General features: G+C 46.2%; 1 protein-coding gene across 1 annotated transcript in view; it reads right to left on the bottom strand.

Annotated features, from left to right (window-relative positions):
* LOC120839904 (protein eva-1 homolog C) overlaps positions 1-25,333 on the bottom strand; it is a 275,051-nt gene that overhangs the window by 18,024 nt on the left and 231,694 nt on the right. Inside the window, exons 3-7 of the mRNA XM_042292064.1 lie at positions 23,667-23,790; positions 21,847-21,996; positions 19,148-19,294; positions 8,440-8,598; positions 3,044-3,211 (exon numbers count right to left, since the gene is read on the bottom strand). Of these exons, the coding sequence (XP_042147998.1) occupies positions 3,044-3,211; positions 8,440-8,598; positions 19,148-19,294; positions 21,847-21,996; positions 23,667-23,790 (748 nt within the window). The remainder of the gene's footprint in view (positions 1-3,043; positions 3,212-8,439; positions 8,599-19,147; positions 19,295-21,846; positions 21,997-23,666; positions 23,791-25,333) is intronic.

Here is a 25,333-nt window from a genome sequence, read left to right as displayed (position 1 = left end):
CACTCTAAGCTCATTACATTACAACCGACCTGGTTACAACAGATATTTGGATATAACATACCGATTTGTGAAGTTCGGTTGGTTTTCCTTTACATACAATTGACTCAACTTCATATCTGCATACAACATACTATTCTAACAACAAACCAAAATCTTGGTCAAAATCAAGGTCTGTTAACGAGCTTAGACTGTAATTTTAAAATGTTTTAACGTTACTGGAAATGCCACACCACAATATGAAATGCGCCCAAAATATATGTTACGCACAACATGGTGTAATAAGACAACAGAAATGGTGTAGAAGGTGGTTATGTTTTTGAAGGTACAGTAAAACCTCGTTAATTTGGATCTCATGGGACCGGCAAAAATGTCCGAATTATCTGAAAGTCGAAATATCAAAAGGACAAAGAAAACAGCGCGAAAATGTTTCCCTGTGACATACGTTTATTTTGAGAAGAAATCTGTTATTGCCGCCTGCTTTCTGGACGACAATTGGGCGGAGACGGCAACTTTCCTTAGCGCGGTCGAGTGCTCCACCGCACTCGCACTGTCGGAACTACGCATCCCGTGCGCTGACAATGTAGTACAACAAGGCCTCTTCTAGTTTCGGGTGCACCACCTTCCAAGGCCGCTTTCTTTTCGCGTTGAACTTCTCGCTCTCAAAAGCCCTTAGGATATCGGCCTCAATTTTCACGTACGTGGCCAAACTGCTTCTCTTGACGGCGTAACTTTCCGTCACTTGTCGAGAGACACCGTCCTTCAAGGCCCTCAGTATTTCCCCTTTCGTCGCTAAATTCTCAGCCTAGTACAGCTGCGACGAAAAAAGAGTAGCACAACTGACCAATAATCGGAGCGGCGAAATCGCGACACCCGGCGCTATTTTTCCTGAGCGCGCCGATAGCGAGAGTGCCAGTCACGTTGCATTTTTCAATGCGGGGGCGGCCGGCGAAAAATTGAGGGAAAAGATAGCTGTTAAAATGGCGGGCTTTAGGATCCCCGCGTTGAGGCATGAAACGTGACTGTCACTCTCGTTATCGGCACGCTCGGGAGCAATAGCCCGCTTGTCGCGATTTTGCCATTCCGGTTGTCGGTCATTTGTGCTACCCTTTTTTCGTTGCAGCTATGTTTGTGCCGCTTCCATGCCAGGAGAGTAACGCGCTGAAGCACGGCAATCCAGAGCCAAACTGGTGCGAAACACAGAGAACCGGAAGAGTGAAGAACCATGGGAAAACCGGAAAAACCACGTGTGCACCTCAGATGGATAGCGGTCATACCCTTTGGAACTGACGGTAGCTAGCGCCACCTGCCGAATTCGTCCGAATTAACCATACTGCGCTGCGTTTCCTCCGAATGAATGAGCGTTTGCTTCCATTGACTAATACACACGTTTGACGGGACCGGATCGGCAGTTCAAATTATCCGAATTTCCGAATTAGCGGGGGTTGAATTAACAAGGTTTTACCGTAGCAAGAAACCTAGGTACATTGCCTATTCTGTAAGCTGCCTTCTTGCTATAGTCCGTTGCAACTCAAGAAGTTAGGGCAAGGAAAAGGAAGGCCAGAGAGAAGGAAGCAGAATGAAAGCTGGAGAAGAGAGGGGGGAAAACCTCCTCCTCTCTCCAATGTTGCATCTGCTTCACCCAGTGACACCTAGGCATTACCACTTCTTATTTCGCCGAAGTAAAGTCTGACTAACAGGAGGGACACAGATCGAGCCATTGTTCTTTTTGGTGCTCTTTGCCATGTAGCATTTACACCTCATTTATTTCAGTACCAGTTAATAAAGTTCAAGTTCATGTCTTTATTGACTTGTCTTTCCTCGTCGCTCCGAACCCACTCTAGGCCAACGCCCTGCCATAGAGCTCACAATTAAAGTTTTCTACTTTTGAGTTCTAATTGTCATAGCACTTTGCACTCACAGAAACCAGCTGGCTGTACTTTTAATAATTAAAAGCAAAACATTGGATGGACCCCAGCATATTTCTACAGTCATTTTTGTGGTGACTGTTGTCATGGCATGTCAGTAGCATTAATTGAAAAAAAAGTATGCATTGCAAGCGTTGTCAGAACTGACATCGCATAACATTCTCGTGTCCCACAGCTATAGAACTATTCTATACGAGCGTTGCCATCTTGATGTGCTTCCAAGGTCAAGAACTTCAAATATTTGGGAAAACATGATTTGCTCTTGCCATGCAACTGGAAAGTGTCAAGTTTTTATGTGAATTCATTTTGTTTTGCCTCTCCCACAGTTTTTGCTTGTTCCACATAATTTTTCGCTGCTCCTACCAGATGTCTGAACTATGCAGCTGGGGTCAAGGGTAAATTAGAAAGGTCTATGGAAGACACCACAATGTGAAAAAGAAACTTCCAAGGTCATTTAGCCCTGTGTTGCATCCCTCAAAAATTGTTTTCCAAACGCCCCTTCGGGCTGGCTATCTCTTTGTTTTTGTTTTCTGAACAGAAAGAGATGATGTTAACGGCCATTAGCACTTCATGAAAAAACTTTATAAGTATGGCCTCAGATGGAGGTGGTCCTGCAACAGCCACACAAGACGCTCATTCCCTGAACATTGGTGAGGAAGGCTTCCCCTCCATTCAATGGTGCCAGTGTTGCTAGAATGTTTTATGTTAATAAACATTGGTAGACGGTGGTATGGCTTTCTTTTCGTTTGCATGTTTGCACACGATGCAGGCATCAGGGGAACTTAGCACGACTGCCATTGGTGGTTGTCATATCCTGGATGGCCCTTCGACCCTACTTGGGACTGAAAGACAGTTTATAGGTTTCCCCAAAGTACATGACTCAAATTAAAATGATTGTCAGCAAGTAAAGACTATAATTCTGATAATTCAGTTAGCCTTTCTTGCATATTGCTTATCAAGGAATAAACATATGTTTCACTATCCGAAGGAGCAGTTTGATTGATAAGAAGAGCTCATCACACCTGCCTAGCAGCCTAGAGCTAAAGGCAGAAAAAAGCAGAAAGGATGTGGGCAGAAAAGCATGAGGGAAGGCAGAAGACATTTTCCAGAAGACAAACCTTTGATGAACTTGTAGGCCGCAACCCACTCGGTGAGAAAGCCCACAGCACGATGACCTTTCCCGTTAATGGTGCAATTGATGTGCTTGTCATCATCAGAATTCTCATCACCGTGAATGTCAGTCTTCTTTGTAGACGATGGGATCAGGTTGCGGTCCATCGGAGCTCCTAAAACAATTAAATTGCACGACTGTATTACATTATAAATCCTGATTACCGTAGCTTTAATATGGGAGTGGCCACTCTTAGAGGAACCATGGAACAGCAAGTAATGAACCGAATTATTCTTTTATCCCATAAGATTATTACATTATTGTGACATCAATATGCATTTACAGTGATGCATGCAGCTGGAGGTGGCTCTTTTCGCTGACAGGGCATAAACTCTAGTGATAAGAGCAGTAAATATTTTTTTTTAGGACAAAGAAATGCCTACAAAAAAAAATTAATTTTGATCAGTGTCGGTGGCATCAGTATTGGCATGGACAGAAAAAGTGAACTCATTCATGACATTCATGCTGGACAATTAGTTCATGTTTCATAGATGATGTTACCATTGTGTTTTCACTTACTATCAGCCAATACCTCACCTGATGGCTTTATTTAAACTTTTTCATAATGCTGGTCTTTGGATGCCAGGAAGTGTGAATTTGGAAAGATGGGTACTAAGATTTTTTTTCACCTAGTTAGCTGTGACAACATACCCCCTGATCCTGAAACAACTTACTGCCATTTAGAATTTTACTCCCCCAACAAATTAAAAAGCATCCGTAAAATACCAAGCATGCAGCCATGTTGCAATAAGTGAATAATAAAACGTTCCAAGATATAGGCAAAGGACATATCAAGCAACAAACTTCTGAGCCCACTGAGCTGAATGAGGTGCTCCTTTGCATCAGCTGCTTCTCTAAGAAGCCAGTGTAAAGCGGGTTGAAGCTTTACACAGGTGCATTGGTGCACAGCAGTGAAGCTTTCTTTTACGATAGCGCAGGTGCAAAGCAGGGTTGACAAGAGCTGCAGAACTGCCTTAAAACTTAGGGATTTTGTCAAACCCCTGAACTGCTCCTATACGCCGAGAAGCTGAGGAAAAGGAGGAGACAAAAGCATGCAAGGATGTCAGAACACCAAGCTGTGGTCCGAATCATTAATGGGTGGATCTAAGGCTAGCCTTTGTCTCCACTGCACTTATGTTCGAATGCGAGAACCAAACGCCGATGCCCGCGGCCTGCGTTCTAATGTGTTCGACGAGTGAAGTGGAGAGAAAGACTGCCTTTGTCTCCCCTACACTCTTCGAACACGCTCAAATTCAAAAGCCAAATTCTGGATGCCGGCGTTCTGCATTCTAACCAGAGCTCGGCATTCTGACGTCCCTGTGCGCTTTCGTCTCCTCCTCTCCCTCAGTTTATCGGCACATACCATTTTGTCCCAACAAACAAGAGCCTGCACTACTATGTGCTCTTCTGGATTTACCCATCTTGAACCTAGCAGGAACCCATCCTTGTTTTGTGGCAATTATTTGCAAAGTTTGCGTGGCTGCTTGCTTCATACTTTGCAATATTTACTTTTTCTCGGACTGTGCTTACATCTACGAAGATTTATGCTGAAAAAGATATAACTTTCAGTAGGTCTCAATGCCAACTGCAAGTTGTGCTTCTAAGGCAAGGCTAAGAATAAAACCTATTCTGACCCACTCGAAAGGCCCATTTGTAGAGCAGGTATATGCAGATTCTAGTGGCTACAGCCTTCGGACTGTACTGATACAGTAGCATACAAGCAAAGGGCATGACATAGTCTATGCAAGTCTTGCTTTGTGTAAGTAGAAATGTAAATATGCAACTCGAGAAAAAGGTATGTGTTAAGATAATTTGGACAGAGATATGATAAATTTGATCATACATATCTGAACAGTGATTTGATTCAATTAGTAATAACAATATTAAGTTATGCTCATTTTATAGCCTAAAACATCTAGGACAATTGTTCAGAACAATTCACCAATATGATATATTAATATTTTAGATATATGGCAAAATATATGATGTGACCAACTGTATAATACCTACAAGTCTGACCTCTTCAAGTCCCTATTTCTTTGTAGAACAGCCAAAGGACAGGTGCTTAGACCAAGTCTTTCAATATGACTACAGAAGTGTGTCCCACACATAGAAAAATGACTCCCTAATATTTACACTTTGATAAAACAACCATTATATCATGATAATTATAATCTGCACAATGTGGTGCTGATGTTCAATGTTTAAAACTTCATGCAGACATTATGTGTTCTCTGTATGATAACGAAGTACCTGGACAAATGGGGTTTTGAAAACATACATGTATTGTTAGAACACCTTTTACTAAACAGGAAAGGTACTGCCAATTTCTGAAATATATCCAGGACCAACATCAGAAAGGAGAAACAACCATGCTGACTATCATTATATGTAATTTTGACCTTTCCTATTATCTAATGTGGAAATTGATCTTCTTGGTCCACCTCCTTTAATGCACTAAAAGAACCATTGCATCATTGTTGCATCGGATCACCTGTTGCATTTCTTACACCTCTTTTCTTACACCAATACAGAACACATTGCCCTTTCCTTTTAAATCAAGTATTTCTTTGCAGCATGGACCTCCTGAACACCTCATCAGCAACCAGAGCAGCCTTCCTTTCTGAAGTTGTTTTACAGCTATTACGGCTCTGCAGAACAGCACATTGACCGACCACAGCTTGCCATACTCAAATGAAGGGTTAGGTAGAATTATTTTGATTGAATTATAGCTGACATGATATCTATATAGTATGTCCAGTTGGATCATAAGCACTGTGATACCATTCTTCCCCGTGCCACGCACACAAACAATACCGTTCTCGAGAACACACCTGTTTACATTTAATTTCTTCTTCCCAATCACTTCCAGACAACGCTACCCAGTGGCAGATTCAGAAAAGAAGGGGGGGGGGGGGGAAGAGGGCAGGTCCGCATGTCCGAACCATGCATGTGTAAACATTTAGGGCCGGGAAACGGGGGGATGGGGGGGGGGGGGGGGGGAGTTTCAAATATGATATGCTGATCCCCCCCCCCTCAGAAATACCTGGGTCTGCCCCTGATACTACCTGAAATACTACTACCATATAACCTTACAGCCATCATATGACCAGCTGAAGAATACTGTGGAAGACTCCATTGGCCATGCCAAAGAGGCACATCAGCTCACCAGCCTAACCGCTGTTAACAGAAGCACAAATGCAATTATCACAACGAGAACTACCAAATAGTGTCCCACTCAGTTTTTGACCTCTGGCCCTGGATGCCATGCCAGTAAGAAGGCAAAACAAGTAAATCTATCTGTTGCTCTACTGCTTGCACTACATCACTAACTAATTATTAGACCTCACCTTTCAGGCATGCGGAGCGCAAGTTTGTCTGCTTCTTGTAGTGACATCAGAACGTGTTGAGCTCTGATTGGCTCTGATGGGAAAGATAGTGGGTACACATCAATACTATAGCTGCCTTGAGGTCTACCAACTATCCTTCAGTTGGAGCCAATCAGACCCCGGTGTTCTGAATTACAACAACCGCTGCCAAGAAGCAGACTAACTTGCACTCTGCATAGCTCATACAACACAAAATTATAAAAAAACAACTTCAACAGGCATCTTTAACGTCCCCTGCATGAAACCTGACTGCCTCACATTCACCCGAGAGTAACCACATTTATGCGGTGTGACCCTCCTAAAATTTATCCCTGAGGTTTGGGACAACTGCAAAAATCAAATTTCTAAAAGAGAGAAATAAACAAAGAGTTTAATTTATAATTTGCATGCAGGCTTATAATGCTTTGTGCATATCATAATACGAGAGTCGTTGAAAGCCACGGATGAGCCCAAACACAGGCCAAAGTAGAAGTGCTCTTTAACATAATCATATGAAGCTCTTAGCTTTCCTTGTGTCCTCCACCCTTCTACTCTGTATAATGGCACAGAACTGAATTGTTTTCAAGCAAAATGTTTCTAGAGAAAGGCAAGTTGCTGCTTCTTCCACAAGATTCAACTGATAACAACTGTCATTGTAATGTTAAACACCGTAGTCCAGCTCTGACCTTAATAGAAAAAAGACATTGCCACAATCGATGGCTACTGACTAAATTATCTAACTTTCATGCCACTGTCTCCCTAGGTCAATGATTCCACTGATTTGGTACTGGCAGGGTTCTTAATTCTAGGACCGAATATGTGCCCAACGAATGACTGAAAAGGAAGAGATTTGACGAAAATCGGGCCTTGCTTCGACCAAAAATTTCTGGAAGTGAGTGTTTTTTGGTTTAAATTGATTTTGTATTTTCTACAAACAGAAGTTTATCGGTGTCTTTCGGTCAGAACCGAAAAGTCTGTCACCTAATATTTAGTCATCACCAGCTTGCCTAGGGACAGGAAAAGAATATGAGCCTCAACCATGTTCACACTTCACAGGTTAGCACTTGAGACAAAGCAAAAAAGGTATGCTGAGCGGAAGTTCGTCTGCCTCTTTTGCAGGGGTTGTGGTGACGTCAGAATGCCGAGTCCTGATTGGCTCTGACTGAAGGATAGTGGGTAGACCTCGAGGCAGCTAACTTTGAGGTCTACCCACTATCCTTCGATCAGGGCCAATCAGAGCTTGGCGTTCTGACGTCTCCACAACCCCTGCAAAAGAAGCAGATGAACTTGCGCTCCACATTCTGATGGTATTGAACAAACTTTATTAAAAAAAAATTGCAGACCAGCATGCTGATAAATCCAGTATATCTTTTTGATATCTGGATTATGGAAATGGAAATCTATGATTTTATCTGGATTTCAGGTTTCAGAAATTATTCTTTTGTCTGCAATCTGGATTTTGGGTTTCCAGAATCAGATTTCCAGTTCCATAATCCAGATAGTGAAAAGTTATACTGGGTTTTTTTTGGTAGGGCTAATTGGAGATTCTATGTTGTTTTTCGTAGAAAGACAATTTCAAAAGATGTCCACTTCACATCTATGGTGATTCTACCATTTGAAAAATATATTCCAAATTTTACAAAGTTCAATTCTTACTTCTTAAGAGATAGCTTGTGTTCCTAAATAAAATCGAGTCTAAATAAAAAGCCATTACTTTATATAAAAACATATTACCGACCGAGTAGAGAGCCCATGCTGAGTCATCAAAGAATGTTTCCCATCTTTCTATTTCTCAGTTAACAGATTGCACGATACTAACACATAGTACAGTGGCTGAAAAATGCTACTTCACACCTTTATATTTTCCTACTCTACTTAAACAGTGGCCAGCCATCTCACCTAATACTAAAAGGTAGGCTTTGTGCCTTCTTGTAAGCATTTGTGTACCAAACAACCTTAGCAGTCTCCAACCAACCTGGAAGTGGTTTAACAGAAGGATGCATCACACCGAGGGGGCTGAAGGTGGATGGCTGGTAGCGGGCCTCTTCCACGTAGCCCTCCTCATCTTCCTCGAGCTTGTCCTTGTTGGCATCACTACCTCCAATGTCCAAATCTTTCAGGATCTCCTTAGGCACTGTAAGGAAACCAAACAGGATTTTACTTGCTTAATGCAAGCATTTGATGCTAAATATATATATTTTTTAAGGTATATGAGTTTTGTGGAAGGGATTGGTATCTACGATAAATGAAATCCCAAGGAGAATCATTAAAATATGAACTGCAATTTGATTCATGAACAGCTTCTTTAGAGACACTAAAACACTGGCTTTAAATCAGACATTAACAGCATCTCTGCTGCCCCTTTTTTGTCATGCTACGATTGATGTCCAATGTCTTTGTACGTTCAGCACAAGCAAATACAATAAAACTAAAACCCCATTCTGTGAAATTAAATTACCTTACTTATTTTTTATATCCTCTCAAATACCCATGAGAGCACCAACATTATTGTGAAGAACTAACCTTCATTTTTAGTCAACAGTAAACTCCCCCCCTTCCCTCCCCTCCGTTTTTACTTTTGAAAGAAATCCGCAACCTGAAGCACAAGCAGTTGACACCTGTGCCTTTTGCTACCTCCTTCTTTCCAGATGGAGTGGTTACATAGTTTGTTCCTGAGTACCAAGCAGATCATGTGCCATCAAGCACGAAGACTGTACATCAGCTCTATAACCACTAGTCGATCTAGCAAACTTAATTTCCTCACCATAGACATTATGCAACAACGTGCTTCGTGCAAAAAAATTGCCAGCCATCAAGCAAGTCTAACTTTTCCTACATAATGCAGTAGGGTGACCACCTTTCTGCTAGCGAAATGCGGGGCACTGGAAGTTGGGGGGGGGGGATTTATTAACACACACACGACGAACCGAGGTTCTGTTAGCACATTTATTATCCTCTGCTGTTTATACACCTGCTAATCGTATTGCAGCAATTAAGCTTAATTAAGTCTTGCTACGAGTGAAGTATTTTTTATGCCAAATGTGTTATAAAATGTGTCGAAGTTGAAAACATACAAATCGACTGTAGCAGAAATCAATTTTTCAAATGGAAATAAGAAATAGTAAATCTCTTTCGGGGTATTGTTTCCTTCAACGCCTACTTTTATCAGCATTGTCGTACAAAAATTTTTAACATTATGTTCTTTTTCGACCATTGCGATTTGCAGGGTTTCTGCCTTGTGTGGCTGTGTTCACTAAAACAAAGATCCACAACAACCCTGTCGCACTGACAGAACGATATCAAAATAATTACAATATTTTATGTTGAAACTTTGGCAAGCAATTTTTCTTAGAATATTTTGCCACCAAGGGGAGAGGCACAACGGAGCATGCGCGTTGGTTCTTTTGCAAGGACGACGGTCGCTTCCCGCAATGGTTTGATAGAAAATGGCGTACAGTTCCGATTCACACAATTACCAGCGACCTCCACGCTTCCCCGTGCCCCGTTGTTCGGCAGCGCCATGAGTTGCAGAGTGAATTTTACTACAGAATGAAATGCGGGACATTTTGAAGAATTGGGAATTTCTTGTGGGACGCGGGACATGAGCCCTCAATGCGGGACAGTCCCGCGAGTCGCGGGACGGGTGGTCACCCTATAATGCAGTAAGTACCATTGCTGCTAGCAGTGATGCAATTGACCTAAAGTCACTTTGTAGCACCTTTTGGAGCAGCCAAACTTCCATTATAGAGCAGCAAAAAGTCCTCTTGGAGCTCAAGCACACACCTCATTTTTATTTAAACCACTGTGAATATTAAGCATTAAGATTTGTGTGTTGACCTATCGAACTAAAAAATGTGCATGCTTTGCCTTCACACTTCTGTTCAATGGCAGGTATGATTTCCTCAAACAGAACTAGCTGTTTATTTGCACATAGAAGCACTAGGCATGGCGACACAATGCTGATCGATGAGGGACAGTATGGACTGCTGTGAATGGTTATTTTAGGTATGAAATAAAGTGTAAACCAGAGTATACTCCACTAAAATAATGTTATAATATTCTTAAGCATACAAATTGATGTTTCACACAGGTTCTAAGGGCTGTAATAAAACTAAAATTCTTAATAAAAATACAAAAAAAGGCTTGTCATTAAATTACGAAAATTAATGCCATTTTTTTTTGTAGAACGTGATACTGCATTTACTCGTGCAATAGCCACACTGTTCATGAAAAAAACCTGAGGGTTCGCTTTTCCGCGAAGCCAATCACCGTGATCGGCAGCATGACTCCAGCGGTTTACAGGACAGAGATAACGTCTTCGCGCGAAGATCCCATCTATGAAGTGTGACAAGTATGTAGCGCCCCCCTCCGGTCCGCCCGTCTGTGGCCGCCAGGCTCGGCGGGCAACATTGTTCACCGCACGAATAAACGCCGTTGAGCGCACTTGCTCCGGCCAGTCATCATCCACCCTCACAACCAGGCTGCGTGTCGTCTCTCCTCGGCGGGTGCTTCGGCCCCTTCGTCCACGTTAGAGAAAGATCGTGACACTGGCGACGAGGATGGGATGCTGCCCACTGCTGCGGTGCTGCCCACACTGCGGTGCTGCCCACTCCCCCTCACAGTGCCAGTTCGTCCAAGCACAATGCTTCACGTGCGGGAGAACTGGGCACCTCGCACGTGTCTGCCGAGGGGGGAGGACGAGCGGCGGCCAGCAGCAGCAGCAGCAGCCTGGTTCAAGCCCGGGTTCCAGCCAAGCCCGCGGCCAGGGTGGCCGTCGCAAGAAAACGCGGCAGGGACGAGCGGCACCAGGCCCGGGTCCGTCTTCAGCCAGGGTCCACGTCGTGGCCGAGGACCCGCAGATTTTCGACATGTAGCAGACGAGTAAGCCTCCATCGTCCGTGCCACCTTACTTGGTGTCCGTCGAAATCTGCGGCCACCCCATCACCATGGAGCTGGACACAGGGGCCAGCGTGTCAATCATGCCCGGGAAGCTGTTCAAGCGGACCTTCCCCGGCGTGTCCATCGAGGCGTCTGACGTCATGCTGCGCAGCTACTCCGGGCAGCTTTCCCAGGTCCAGGGTCGGGCCCAAGTCAGCGTTCGCCTTGGCGACAGGGAGGCAATCCTTCCCCTCTATTTAACCAAGGGGTCGTCGCCGACGCTGCTGGGCCGGAACTGGATTCACTCGCTGGGTGTTCGGCTTCCGGAGTACCAAGAAGCTGCGCTGCACGTGGTGAAGGACGTCCCGAGCCTCCTGACAGACTTCCAGTCCCTGTTCCAGCCAGGGGCGGGCACCTTCGCCGGCACGACAGTCGGCATCCACATACCCGAGGGAACCCGGCCTCGGTTCTTCAAGCCGCGCCCGCTGCCGTTTGCCCTGAAGGACGGGGTCACCCAGGAGCTGCAACGGCTGCAGCGAGAGGGAATCCTGGTGCCCGTCAAGTCTTCCGAGTGGGCCGCACCGATAGTTCCAGTCCTCAAGCGAGACGGCCGCGTCAGGATCTGCGGGGACTTCAAGGTCACCATCAACCCCGTCGCTACCGTCGAAAAGTACCCGCTGCCTCGGGTAGAAGATCTCTGGTCGGCTCTGTCCGGGGGACAGAAGTTCTCCAAGCTCGACCTTCGAGACGCCTACCAGCAGCTGGTGCTCCAGGATGCCGCCCGGAAGTATGTCAACATTTCGACTACCATGGGACTCTTCCAGTACACGCGCCTACCGTTCGGCGTGGCCTCAGCCCCAGCCATCTTCCAGATCGAGAGATGGACAACCTCTTCAGGGGCATGAGGCACGTGGCGGTGTACTTGGACGACATCCTGGTTACCGGTACCGACGACGGGGACCACCTGCAGAACCTGCGCAAAGTCCTGACACGACTACAGGACGCCGGTCTCAAGGTAAGGCTGGACAAGTGCGTGTTCCTGACCCCCAGCGTAGAGTACCTGGACACATCATCTCCCAGGCTGGCCTGGCCCCGGCTCCCCGCAAGATTGAGGCCGTGCTCAAGGCGCCGAAGCCCAAGAGCAAGAAGGAGCTTCAGAGCTACCTCGGCCTTATCAACCTCTACAGGAGGTTCCTGCCCAACCTTTTGACGCATCTAGAGCCGCTGCATCGCCTGCTCCATGACGGTCAGCAGTGGGCCTGGAAGAAGGAGCAGGACTTGGCCTTCCAGTGCAGCAAGGAGCTCGTCGTTGAGGCTCCAGTGCTGGTGCACTTCGACCCAGCCAAGCCTGTAGTCCTCACCGTGGATGCATCACCGTACGGGGTAGGAGCCGTCCTGTCGCACCGGGGTCAGGATGGTCAGGAACACCCTGTGGCGTTTGCTTCTCGTCGGCTTCATGCGGCGGAGCAACGCTACAGCCAGCTCGACAAGGAAGGCTTGGCCCTCATCTTCGGGGTCCAGCGCTTCCACCAGTACCTGTGGGGCCGGCAATTCGAGGCGGTCACGGACCACAAGCCGCTGCTGGGGCTGCTGGGACCTGACAAGGAAGTCCCAGTGCAAGCATCGCCTCGTGTGGTACGCTGGGCCTTGACGCTGGCAGCCTACAGGTACAAGCTGGTCTACCGCCCTGGGAAAGACCTGGGACCTGCCGACGCCCTGAGCCGCCTGCCCCTGCCGGAGGTGCCTGCTGCCGTTCCAGAGCCAGCTGACGTGTTCCTGCTGGAGCGGGCCTACCCGGGGGTGCTCACCAGGACTGCGGTGGCGCAGGCGACCAGCCGGGACCCGGTGCTGTCCCAGGTGGTCAAGGCGGTTGCCCGAGGGGAGGAGCTGCGTCACCAGGCATACAGCCACAAGACCACCGAGCTGAGCTTGGAGCAAGGCTGCCTCCTGTGGGGTTCCAGGGTGGTGATTCCACAAAGTCTGCGGGCCAAGGTGCTGCAGCTGCTGCACGCGGGGCATCCTGGCATTGAAAAGACCAAAATGGTGGCACGGTCGCACGTTTGGTGGCCTGGCTTGGACCAGGACATCGTGCACCAGGTGCAAGGCTGCCAAGTCTGCCAGGAGAACCAGCGAGCCTCGCGCCACGTGGAGATCACCCCCTGGCCGTTCCCACAGAGGCCGTGGTCCCGCTTGCACGTGGACTATGCGGGACCCTTCAAGGGCCACTACTTCCTGGTGGTAGTGGACGCCTTCTCCAAGTGGGTGGAGGCACTGCCAGTTACCAGTCCATCGGCAAGCGCGACCATTGCGGCTCTGCAGCAGGTCTTCGCGGCGCAGGGATTGTCGGACATTATTGTGTCCGACAATGGTCCCGCTTTCGCTAGCGCCGAGTACCTGGACTGGCTGCAGAGGAATGGGATCCGCCGGATGCTGGTTCCGCCGTACCATCCTGCTTCCAATGGTGCAGCGGAGCGAGTGGTCCAGACCATCAAGGACAAGCTCAAGAAGAGCCAGCCCGGGGATTTCCGAACGCAGGTGGCCCGGGTACTATTCCAGTACCGGACCACACCCCATGAGGTCACTGGCCGTGCCCCCTGCGAGCTTCTGCTGGGCCGGATGGTCAAGACCCCCCTGGACGTCTTGCATCCAGACCTCCGGTCCACGGCGCTCCTGAAGCAGCTGAAGCAGAAGCTGGCTGCTGACCGAGGGTGCCGTCCCGGGCCTTTGCCGGAGCCGGGAGCGTCGGTGTACGCCAGGAACTTCCGTCCTGGCCCACCGTGGTCTGCCGGGCGTGTGGTTTCACTAGCGAGTGCCTCGTCGCTGCTCGTCCACATGCCCGACGGGACCACCTGGCACCGGCACGCCGACCATGTCAGGCCTCGCCACGGGACCTGGCTTCCACCCTCGGCCGTCGCTTCAGAGGACCAGCCTGTAGGGGGCCCAACAACATCACCAGTAGCGGCCAGCGGAGCGCCATCCACCCCGGAGGCGACAAGCGTCGCCACTCCTGTGGCACCAGTTGGACCGGTGCGTGAGCGCCGGTCCAACTGGTGCCACAGGAGTGGCACCAGTTGGACCGGCCAGCTGGTGGACCGGTCTTCGCTGCCGCGTACTCCGCCCAGGCGGAGTACGCGGCAGCGAAGACCACCTGACCGCTACTCGCCTGGGTGATCTTCATCATTGACCGGCCAGGACTTTGCGCGACCAGACGCCGAGTTGGTGTCGGCCGTGCGCGTCGTGTATTTAGTTATTTTGTTTTTTGAGAAACAAACTGGGGGGGAGGGATGTGACAAGTATGTAGCGCCCCCCTCCGGTCCGCCTGTCTGTGGCTGCCAGGCTCGGCGGGCAACATTGTTCACCGCACGAATAAACGCCGTTGAGCGCACGTGCTCCGGCCAGTCATCATCCACCCTCACAACCAGGCTGCGTGTCATCTCTCCTCGGCGAGTGCTTCGGCCCCTTCGTCCACGTTCGAGAAAGATCGTGACATGAAGATTGCATTTGTAAGGAGAATCGTGTTCTCGATCTAGTTATATGCTATGTTATTTTTGCGCAACGCGATGATTGGCTGTATATGTGCTCTGTGGTAAAGGAGACGCAAGGGAATTGTTCATAATCAGTGCGGCTATTACTCGAGTAAATACAGTAATAACAGAGATCAACATGGGAACGATAAAAATGCCCTATAAAAAACAATCCAGCCAAAGTAGCTCAGGTTATTCCCAAGCTTCCTTGTACTGCTTCACCTAATTTAGTTTAAATTTATTCTATTGACTGTACCTCGGAACGATAAAACATATATAAAGGTGACTACTAAACAATAGAGTTTAAATAAAAATAAACCTATAGAGCAGTTCATATACATTTTCTTGCGAGTACTCTTGCTAAGTCCCAAATTTTAATAAGACATTGTCAGAATACTGCAGTCTATTATAAAAAAAGTGGCATTTCAATTCCTAAATTTGTACTGCAACTAATAGCTGTTACATTAACACTCACAAGGTTCTTTTTTTAATATACCCGATGCTTGCACATGTAACGTCCTGCTCTGGGGGAATGCTTTCCGTTTAGTGCTTGGATGCACAGCGGCGAAGCAAGATAAGCGAAATTGCGATGCTTACTTTGTGGTTGCCACTTCACTGCAGTACAGAAAAGCGCAGTGAGATGTGCACTCAACAAAGCTAACTTAAGGCCCGTTCACACTCTTGCGACCGAGTACGACTGAGAGAGACGAGATTTCTTAAAACTTCTTAAATGTTTTTAGAATGAGGGAACACACTGGCATTGTGGCGCCATCTATGCGATGACCCCGGAACTGCATTTCACAAGAGGGAAGGTTTTGCGGGATTTCCGAGGTCAAATGTGCGTAATACCCATAGAAAGGCTCGTTTATAACATTGACAAAAGTTTTTCGAGCCAAAAAAGAAAGGATAATGCGCGAGAAATAAAAAAAATATGCCGGACCTTCGAGTTTACACTGCTTCCCAATAGATGGCGCCAGTGTGTTCTCTGGTTTAAGAAGTTTTAAGGAACCCAGGTTTAAGAGGTCGCAAGAGTGTGAATGGGCCTTTACACGCCGGAGCAGACTAGGAGCATAAGAGATATTGTGAAAATTCCGAGTACTGCCAATGTTTGGCACTGACAGAGAGATCTAATAGGATTTGTGGCTAAAATAGAAAGTTATACAAATTCACATAAGTGCACCATAACGATCCGGACCTGTAGCGGGGCCTGAGCCATTATATTTCCAGTGTTAATAAAGTGAAGTCAAGTTTGGACACAATATTGGTGAAAGTTCCTCACATTTGCACTCAATGTGGTGAATAGAGCAGCAATCACATCACTGCACTAGTGTGAGTAAAATGTTAATGTTTCAGAAACAAAGCATTGCCAGCACATAAAAAAACAGATGCTTCCTGAAATTTTAAAAATGAAAAATAATTTTTTATTTACATTCAGGAACATGCCATATAGCGTAAAAGAGTGGTCCAGAATTGCGGCTTCATAAATCTTTCTTTTTGGGATCTGTGAGGTCAATTTTCCTGTCTGCAGATTCCTTGTGTAAGTGAAGCTAATAAATAAAATATTTTTTCATGTACACAAAAGAAACGTTCTACTTTCGAGTGACATTTCTTCCGTACATGACCAAAATATAACGAGACTTTCACACTAGCAGTTACATACACATCCAGATGTAGGTCGACATTTTTTCGGCAATATTATTTAAAATTAGGGGTAAACATATAGATAACCATGACCAAGGAAGGTCAAGTTATCACACGAGATAAATTTCAGACCCCACTGAGCTAGCCCAGACTAAAGTTACTGGATCCTGGGAAATTGGCATCAGGCTCCCTGTATGGTTACCCTTTTGGTTAATGAAATGAGGAATTTCCCCTTTATCTCTTCATTCGTGGAGAGCCGATCTAAACTCGCTTGTGTAGCTTTATAGAGACCTTTCTTCTATACCAAGATTTTGCTATCCACACACCGGAGAAACAAGCGCGTCATCTTGGCACCGTCGTCACACGAGGTGCCGGTACTTAGAGAGATCGAAAAATATTTTCCTTTTGAAATATGCAAGAAGAGCACTATCATTGTGAGAGATCTGTGGAGAAAAGCATGATTGACAAGCCGATTGCACATACAGTGTGAAAGGCACTTATATTGGCGAGGAATGTTTTCAGTGGGATGAAGCTCCTTGGCGATCTTAGGCCAACTGGTTTAAATGACCCTTTCTAAGCTTTGAAATGTTAATGGACCGAAATGGTGATTGCGATGGCAACTGTGACAAATCAGCCAATATTGGTATTCGTTTGTGTCCTGTTAGTTGAATCCAGTGACTTTATACCAGACAAGGTCCTGAAAGCTCTCCAGCATCTACCGTTTCTCCTAGTGCCTCAGTGCAAAGCAGTGAAGCTTGACGAGCGAGTAGCGGTACGAGGCAGAGAAGCTGGACGTGAGATGCACACTGCTTGGAAGCGCATAGCTGACTGTTCTGAGAGTTTGAACAATGATGTGATCAAGGCTGACATGCAAATGTTAGCAAGAAGCCAAAGCTACTCAGCAACCTACAATTAAGTTTTTGCGCAAACTTCTTTCCTTATGTTTCCCACTTTAAAAAGTGAAAGCCGTTTACAACTCCCTGTAACACCGAATTAGAGCGCAGCTCTTGAGGAGGAGGGGGGAAGGGTACTGGGGGGGGGGGGGGGGTCACGTGACCTTGGGGGGTCACGTGACCTTGGGGGTCACGTGACGATGCCGATGATGTCGTCAGTGACGTCACTGATGACATCATCAGTGACGATGACGATGCGGATGTCAGTGACGTCATCAGTGACGTCACTGATGACGTCATCCGTGATGATGACGATGATGATGCGGATGCCGGTGACGTCATCAGTGACGTCACTGATGATGTCATCAGTGATGATGACGATGACGATGCGGATGCCGGTGAGGTCATCAGTGACGTCACTGATGACGTCATCAGTGATGATGACGATGACGATGCGGATGTCGGTGACGTCATCAGTGACGATGACGTCATCGGGGAGGTCACGTGACCTCAGCGGGGGGTCACGTGACCCTGGGGGGTGGTCACGTGACCCTGGGGGTGGTCACGTGACCTTGGGGGGGGGGGGGGGTCACGTGACTTCGGGGGGTCACGTGACTTTGGGTGTCACATGACCCTGGGAGAGGGGTCACGTGACCTTGGGATGACCCTGGGGGTCGCACGACCTTGGGGTGACCTTGGCTACGCCGACGCCGACGGCGACGCTGCTCAAGCCGGGAACGGGCCCCTAAGAGCTGCGCTCTAAAAGCAGGGTCGACCTATATATTCAGATATTTGTTTATCACTCATGGCGAGATCTCTATCTCTACCTTTGCGGTAAACCCGTATTCGAATAAATACGGTAGTTCTGTGGTTATTGTAATCATCTCACAGCTGTTGCCCTTGCAGTCATAGGTGAGGTCCCCCATTTTATCTACCAGTCCCAACCAAAAATAGTTGAGAACCGCCACTCAGTAAGATTGATTGTAGACGTCTTTGTATAAGACACCTCCAGTTATAGCCTCTGTGAAATTCATTAAGACAAATTAATATTCAATTAAATGCATGTCTGCTGTTCATTTATAGCAAACTAAGTGAGCCATTAAAGTGCTGAAAAAAAAGGCCCAGATGCCAGAATGATCACTTTTCAATGACTCGTTGTCGCCAGTGTTGCCTTAGCACCCATTTTTATAAAGGTTTCACTGCATCATAGCAAAATGCATCAAGGTAATAAAAGAATCAGCCACATTACAAACGTAATCATAAAATAAATTAAAATTCAAAGCAAGAATCACACAAAGCTAAAAGCATAATTTTTAGGAAAAAAATTCTGATCCTCATGTGCAGCTTAACAAGTATCAATAACCACCAAGCACAAATAAAGTGATTATATATTAAACAAAATCTGAAGAAAAAAGTTTTCTGATAAAAGAAGCAAAAAATCAAATTCGATTTGCGGAGCTCGCATTTTAAACTGATAAAAGGCATCTGGTGCACCCAAGCAATGTTTTTAGAATCAATATAGACCACCTGGGGATTTTTGAATATGCAACTAAAATGTGAGCAAAACATTGCTCTTTTTAGGGAAGCCTCCATCATATGTGAAAAGCTCGATCAGGGTTCAAACGGGCAAAGTGGATGGGTAAGTGCATACTTTGCGTCGGAGTCACCGAGGAGATTAGACAGTACAAAGTGCAGAGACAGCGCTTGAAACTATATGATTTGTGAAATCTGTCTCGAAAGTACTCACCACAGGTATACACAACTTTCAAGAAGAGCTTGGAATCCTTGTGGCAACTTGGGTTTCCAAAAGTGCCCATGTCTGCGGCTACTGTACACTTACGACGGCCATGACATGTTGTCAGCACAGTCTCGGTAGCATAGCTCACTTGGCAGTCTAGAGGGGGAAAAAAACGCCATTACTAATTACTGGACATAAATAAACATTCAGAACTTCAGTTTAACATTTTCACTAATATTGTGCGCTATTCTACCTTCGAATCAAAAAGCAATGTTAAAATTCGGATCGTTTCAATGAATTTCGAAGCTCATTGAACAGAGTTGCAATCTCCGTAAAGTGCGCTTCTTCCGACGCCGGCGTGCAGTAAGGCAAAGCAACCCTCGCTCCTTCAAGGAACGAGGCACGGATATTGCCGTGCATTATTCGCAAGGTGTCAATAACGGCGATTCGTGAATGCTTTGTTTAACATAAACCAGCGAAGCTGGATCCCTCATTCGCGTTCCTTGCTCGTTTTGAGGGGCTCCAGATAACGATTGTTTCTCGCTACTTCCTCCCCTTCACCAACACGCAAAAAAAGAATGTTAAAAAAAAAAGATGGAGATTTGCTGAATCGCTTTCACCGATTAAAGATCTTCCGAATTGTATGGTTAACAAAATAATACCTACTACTTTCTCTAGCGGTAAAATTTTGCTAATTCTACGTATCCGCTAATGGTGACCTTCACTCAGTCTCAATACCTTCCTCGTGTCAACATTATTAAAAGGCTGTTCCCGATATGAAAAAAAGGCCCTATTTATACTACATCCTCAAAAAAATAATTTAATGAAAGGAAGTTATTTTCTGGGTGAAAAGTTGTGCTATAATAGAAGGAAGTGATTGAAAAGCGGTCTAAAGGTAATTTCCTTACTTTTAAGATGGGACTTCCGTTGTTTCGCGGTAATGTGCAGTCTTCTAACTTTTCGGGCATTTCAAGAAGTGATTCGCAATGTTAATTTCATACCGTGTGATGGACAGAGCTTTGCACGGAAACGTTTGGCAGACGTTTCTATGAAAGAAGTACATAGAATGTAAAGTAACATTACATTTATTTATTATGCAAGCTGTGACCTGCTTCATTTATTCTCATTTAGCATTTAACATGGCCTTGTTTAACAGGCAAGATGCTACCGAACATTGCACATGTGATGTTTGGTTTCATCTCAATAACATGCCTTTCTTTGTGGCCTATGCTTCAATGACAACCAAATGCTCTGAAGCTAGCTCTTCAATTATAAGGTCGAAACAACTTTAAAACAAAATGAAATGTTTTTCTTTTGTAGATCACTTAGCTAGTGATGGGAATAAACACTTAGCATTTATATATCACGGAATAAAAGCAAACTTTCGTTTGCAAGCGTTTTTTTTCTTCTTAATTTACATTTACAAGGCTTGCACTCCTTTCCCTCCTCCACTATGTGAGTTTTTCTCCCGCCCCGCCCCATAACCAAACAAACAAGGAAAGGATGATCTCTTGGCTACAAATAATCAGCTTGCTCCGGCTCGCCAGAGAGTAAAAGCCCTAAGCCTTGGAAGCGACAAAACAGAAGAAAAAGAAACATCAAAAAGGAAGTCAATAACCGTTTCGGAATACGACGCGTCGCAAAGAAAGATATTGTTACGCAGTGGCGTCACAAGGGGGGGGGGGGGGGGGGGGGGGGGACCGCCCCGGGTGCAGCGCTTAGGGGGGTGTCGCGGCGGGCCACGAGAGCGGAGGGCGTGTCGCGGCGGGCTACCGCCCCGGGTGCCACTGACCCTCGTGACGCCACTGTTGTTACGTCATAATGAGACAATCGCACGCGGGCAAGAAGGATCACCGGGTTCCCCAAATCGGGCGGCGGCTTGCTCCACCTAGCCAGTGTTTTTAATACTGCTGCGCGCTTACGTGGCCAAGTGGGCAGCGCTTTTGGCTAACACCACCTAGATAAGCAGAAGGCGTCCTGGCCGTCATCACAAGCAGATCGATCGAGGCCTGAGATTGGGCACGAGTGCTGTGTCCGTGTTCGGCTGGGGCTCGTGTCCAGCCAGCGCATCAAAGGCCGGGCTCGGACCTAATAGTCGAGTTAGCCTGATCCGACTCTGATAGCGTTTCATGAAGGGAGAGGAGGCCATGTGGAGGCTTTTATTATTCTATAATAGGTGGTGTTGGCTTGGCTGACACGCACATGACTCGGGTTCGATTCACGGCACTGCGTGTCGGTTTTATCTTTCTAGATGTAAGTAGAAAATTCTAGAAGGTTGAAGAACCGTCTACAATGGGAGCCAGGTAACTGCCGGACCAATCAGCCACCACCCTCCGGAAAATCGAACAGATCTTAGACCTTCTGTGTCTTAGTCAATGTCTCAACATTACTTTATTAAATACGTCAATAAGGTAAGGCTCAATTACTTTGGCGCGTCCTTCATAAAATATCAGCCAGGGAAAACGATGAATTGGCCTTTCCTTCAGAAGATGATTGACTAAAATAAAATTTGCAGCGATAAATTGAAATGGAGAAAAGTGCATTCCAAGTGCCCAGATCTCTAAATTTCACTTAACACTGCGGCACCGGAAAGAATTATTGACACGTTAATTATGTGGCAGAAACGGATGTAACTTCGTGGAAATACTCTGCAGGTGTTGGTGGAGTTAAATGTGGCATTTCGTTTGTAAATGCAACTTTGCTCATACCTGAGAGTTTCAAGTCCTGCCGCTGCGGACACTCCGGGACTCCGTGCTCGGTGCCCCCGAAGTTTGCAGAGTAGATCGCTATCCTCAAGTTCCTGTGGCACCGCAAGTTAAGGACGCTGTCCTCGCAAATTATTCTATTCGTAAATGTGGCTGGAAGAGAAACAATGAGAAAATAAACAGATTAAGAGGAAGGAAACGGTTAACATTTCCACACGAGTCCGTGCTGGAAATTTGTTTGCGGCGACCAAATATGTATATGTTTCGGAATCGCTCTCGGTGGCTGCTAAAATCATTCATTAAAATTATTCATTCATCAATCATTCATTAAAATTAAACTTACTGTTATTTTTTACTGCATTAAAAACTGATTTTTTACACTTGAACCTGAGTTGGGAGTTCTCGTCTGTAGATGAATATGCACATTTTAAGAATCATTGTGATAAACTAAAATGATAATTTATTAAATTATAACAATCAAATCCCAAAAGGTTTGCAAGCGATACTATCTTTTCCTAAATATATGTTTTTTTTTTTTGTGAGTAGACTTTTAAGCCCCAGTTCCAGTGTTAGCCATGCTATATTAAGTAACTTTTGCACGGTAGTAAAAGTACACCACAACATCGGCGCTGTTTTGCAGGTTACTCAAACATTTCAGTATCGGCTACCAAATCTTACTCATGTGTGAATACTCCGCCACACTAATACTTTCACTAGAGAATGTTATAAAAACAGCGATGATTACAGGCTTCTGGTAATTGCGTCACGGCCTTTACCTTCAGGAACTGAAAAAAGCTTGTGGCCAATAAAAGAGTTGTCACCAACATGAAACAAAAGTGAAGAATTTAATATTAAGAAGGGCTCGTTTGTGCTCTAAATATCTAATTGTGACGCTAAAGCCACCCAAGAAGTTTCCAAGGTTTATTACAATCAATCGTTGCATTTATTGAGTGGTTGGCAGATGACTTGCCATCTGAGATCTCAAGAAGACATATACCATGAGTAGGAACTTACTGAAAGGTTCAGAATGAACTCGACTTTCAGACATAAGCTTCTTATCTCCAAGTGTATAACTGTGTGCAACTGCGTGCCCAGTAGCACTGAGCCTCAATTGTTTTCGTAACTTTAGCTCAAATTTAAAAATTACATGCGCATGCTGCTAAGACTCCTTCCCATATAGAAAATATAGAAAAAATTCTGCCATATGCGTGCACCGGGCGCTGCGATTGTCATTATGGCACACAGAAAGCATGACAAGAAAACTTTAGAGGACACCTAAGCGGCTCTTATGAGTTGCGAATACGAAAGCACGAATGTCGTTTTTTCGCTCCCTTATTTCGTCTGCGGTGTACCGGCGTGGGCGACCACGTTTCGCTACTGCCGATGTTGCGGCCGCCGACGATAGAGATGCTTCAGGCGCCGCCATGTTCCTCGGCGTCGAGAGGAGCAGAAGCGGCCGCGGGCCCCCACCCCCCTCCGGCAACGCCTGTCACGAGAGCAGCGGCCGAGCGCGCGCTCTCGTGGAGTGGCCGCAGCCGCTCCGCTCTGCTCTCTCCCCGCCCGCTGCTTCGCACATGTGCTGCGACTGCATTATACATAGAAATTATATATGGAAGTTTGTAACCTTTCTTAGACAGGTTCAGTACTATTAGAAACAACATCCAACCGTGCCACTTCTGGACAATTTTCGAAGCACGAGCGGAACAAGACGACTTAAACACACCAGTCGGACACACGTTCCAGGCGCCGTAATAGAGCTCCCTTCAAACCATTTAAGATTGCAATGCTCGCTTTTCTATCGGCGGGTGAGTGTGCAAACTCACTCGGTCGGCACTTGTAGGCAACTTCGGCGTATTTGTGCACCCCGGGGCACGGGTCCACCATGAAGGACTTGGCGTCCGTCCGAATGGTGCACTCCTCCTGCTCCCTGCAGGCCTCCTCCACTACCTGCAGCCGCGAAAGCAGTTAGGCCTATGAAAAGGACAAGTGGGCACGGCACAAGCAACGGGAAGGCATAAGCTACTCCACCTTAAGTGAGTCTTTTGTTCTGTGTGAGTTCAACGTCTTTCGTTTTTACTTCGAATATCTTTTCGGGTTCTCTCCACACGAACCTCAACAGACCGCCTCAAAATAGCGGCGGAAGCTTATGACTTCTAATGTTTCTTTTTAGGACTTTATCTAGTCTAACCTAACTCCAGTCGAGATAACTGATGTAGGCCAAACTTAAAAGCGGTTGTGCAAATATATTGAAAGCTAGAGGTGCGCCAACGCTGAGCAGTGTCGAAACTAGACTAGTGTCGTGATGTAGGCGAGTTGGTTCATGGTAAACGGAAACAAACAGCGCGCAAAAAATACACAAGGACGAAAGAAAAGTGCGAACGACACAAGCGCTGACAAGCGAGACAGCGCTTGTGTCGTTCGCACCTTCCTTTCGTCCTTGTGTATTTTTTGCGCGCCGTTTATTTCCGAAAATAGACGTGTATAATTCTTATGTCTTAGAGTGCAAAGGGAAATAAAGTATCGTGGTACGCTTTTCCGCCGTACCGTTTGCAGGTGATGCCACAGCCTGCAGTTCGATTCACAATACGCACGAACCTTTGATCGAAGCGGTGCGATATTGTTTCAAATTTGCCGCTTACAGTTATCCAACAAAAAGGCGAAAAGCGTGCCTTGTGCACGCATACTCTATAGCTCTTTCTGTGAAATTGTGCCCAAAAGCGGTTGCTTTGTCGACGAAGCGAACTGCAGAGTCTTTCACTGCGCTGTACTCCGTATCACTTTAACGCAGACTGTAGCGATGAATAAGCGCCAGCCCATTGTTTTGGAAAGCACATGGCATGCACAAGCATGCGTGCAGAGATAGCACTTGCCGAGCCTAAATTTATGAAGTCACTTTTTAATAGATGAATATGAAGATAAGGTTCCCATTACAAACTAGCCGCGCGCCATTAAGATCCCCTACATCAGTCGATCTAGGACCACTTGAAGCATTCGCTCGTACAGCAGGTGCTAAGCCGGCAATGCGAAAAAGTCAACGATAATAATATCATCTGCGTTTTTGCTTTGCCGGCCATGCGCGTGTTGCACGGGTGCTAACTTTAGTCCACCCCCTCGCTTCACACGATTTAAGCACACATTCCCAAAATTGACTGACTCGCGGGTTTTTCATGACGCTCAGCAAGCTTATAATTAGAAATGATACGATTGTGGCGCTGCGCTGACATTGCGGTGCTGTGCTCATCTTGTAGAAGAGGGCTCTCCCGTGACATGTTTCTTTTTCTATTCTTGCTCCTACCGGATCGGTCACCAAACGCTTATAAGCGAGCTTACCGTTTTGATAAACGAGATCGTTCTTCCAGCATCGAGAGTTTGTCTGTTTCTCGCCCTCCGTTTCCCTCGTGAACCGCCTGGAAATGTTACTTTTCACTAAATTGTAAGTGAATTAGAAATCTTTAGGTAATTACTTCCCGAATTAGTACCGTATTTTCCG

Source organism: Ixodes scapularis, unplaced genomic scaffold (genome assembly GCF_016920785.2).
Source record: "Ixodes scapularis isolate PalLabHiFi unplaced genomic scaffold, ASM1692078v2 PGA_scaffold2__306_contigs__length_199485367, whole genome shotgun sequence".
Classification (NCBI taxonomy): Eukaryota; Metazoa; Arthropoda; class Arachnida; order Ixodida; family Ixodidae; genus Ixodes; species Ixodes scapularis.
The sequence above is the reverse complement of the archived record's forward strand: the minus strand, read 5'-3'. Positions and strand labels throughout refer to the sequence as shown.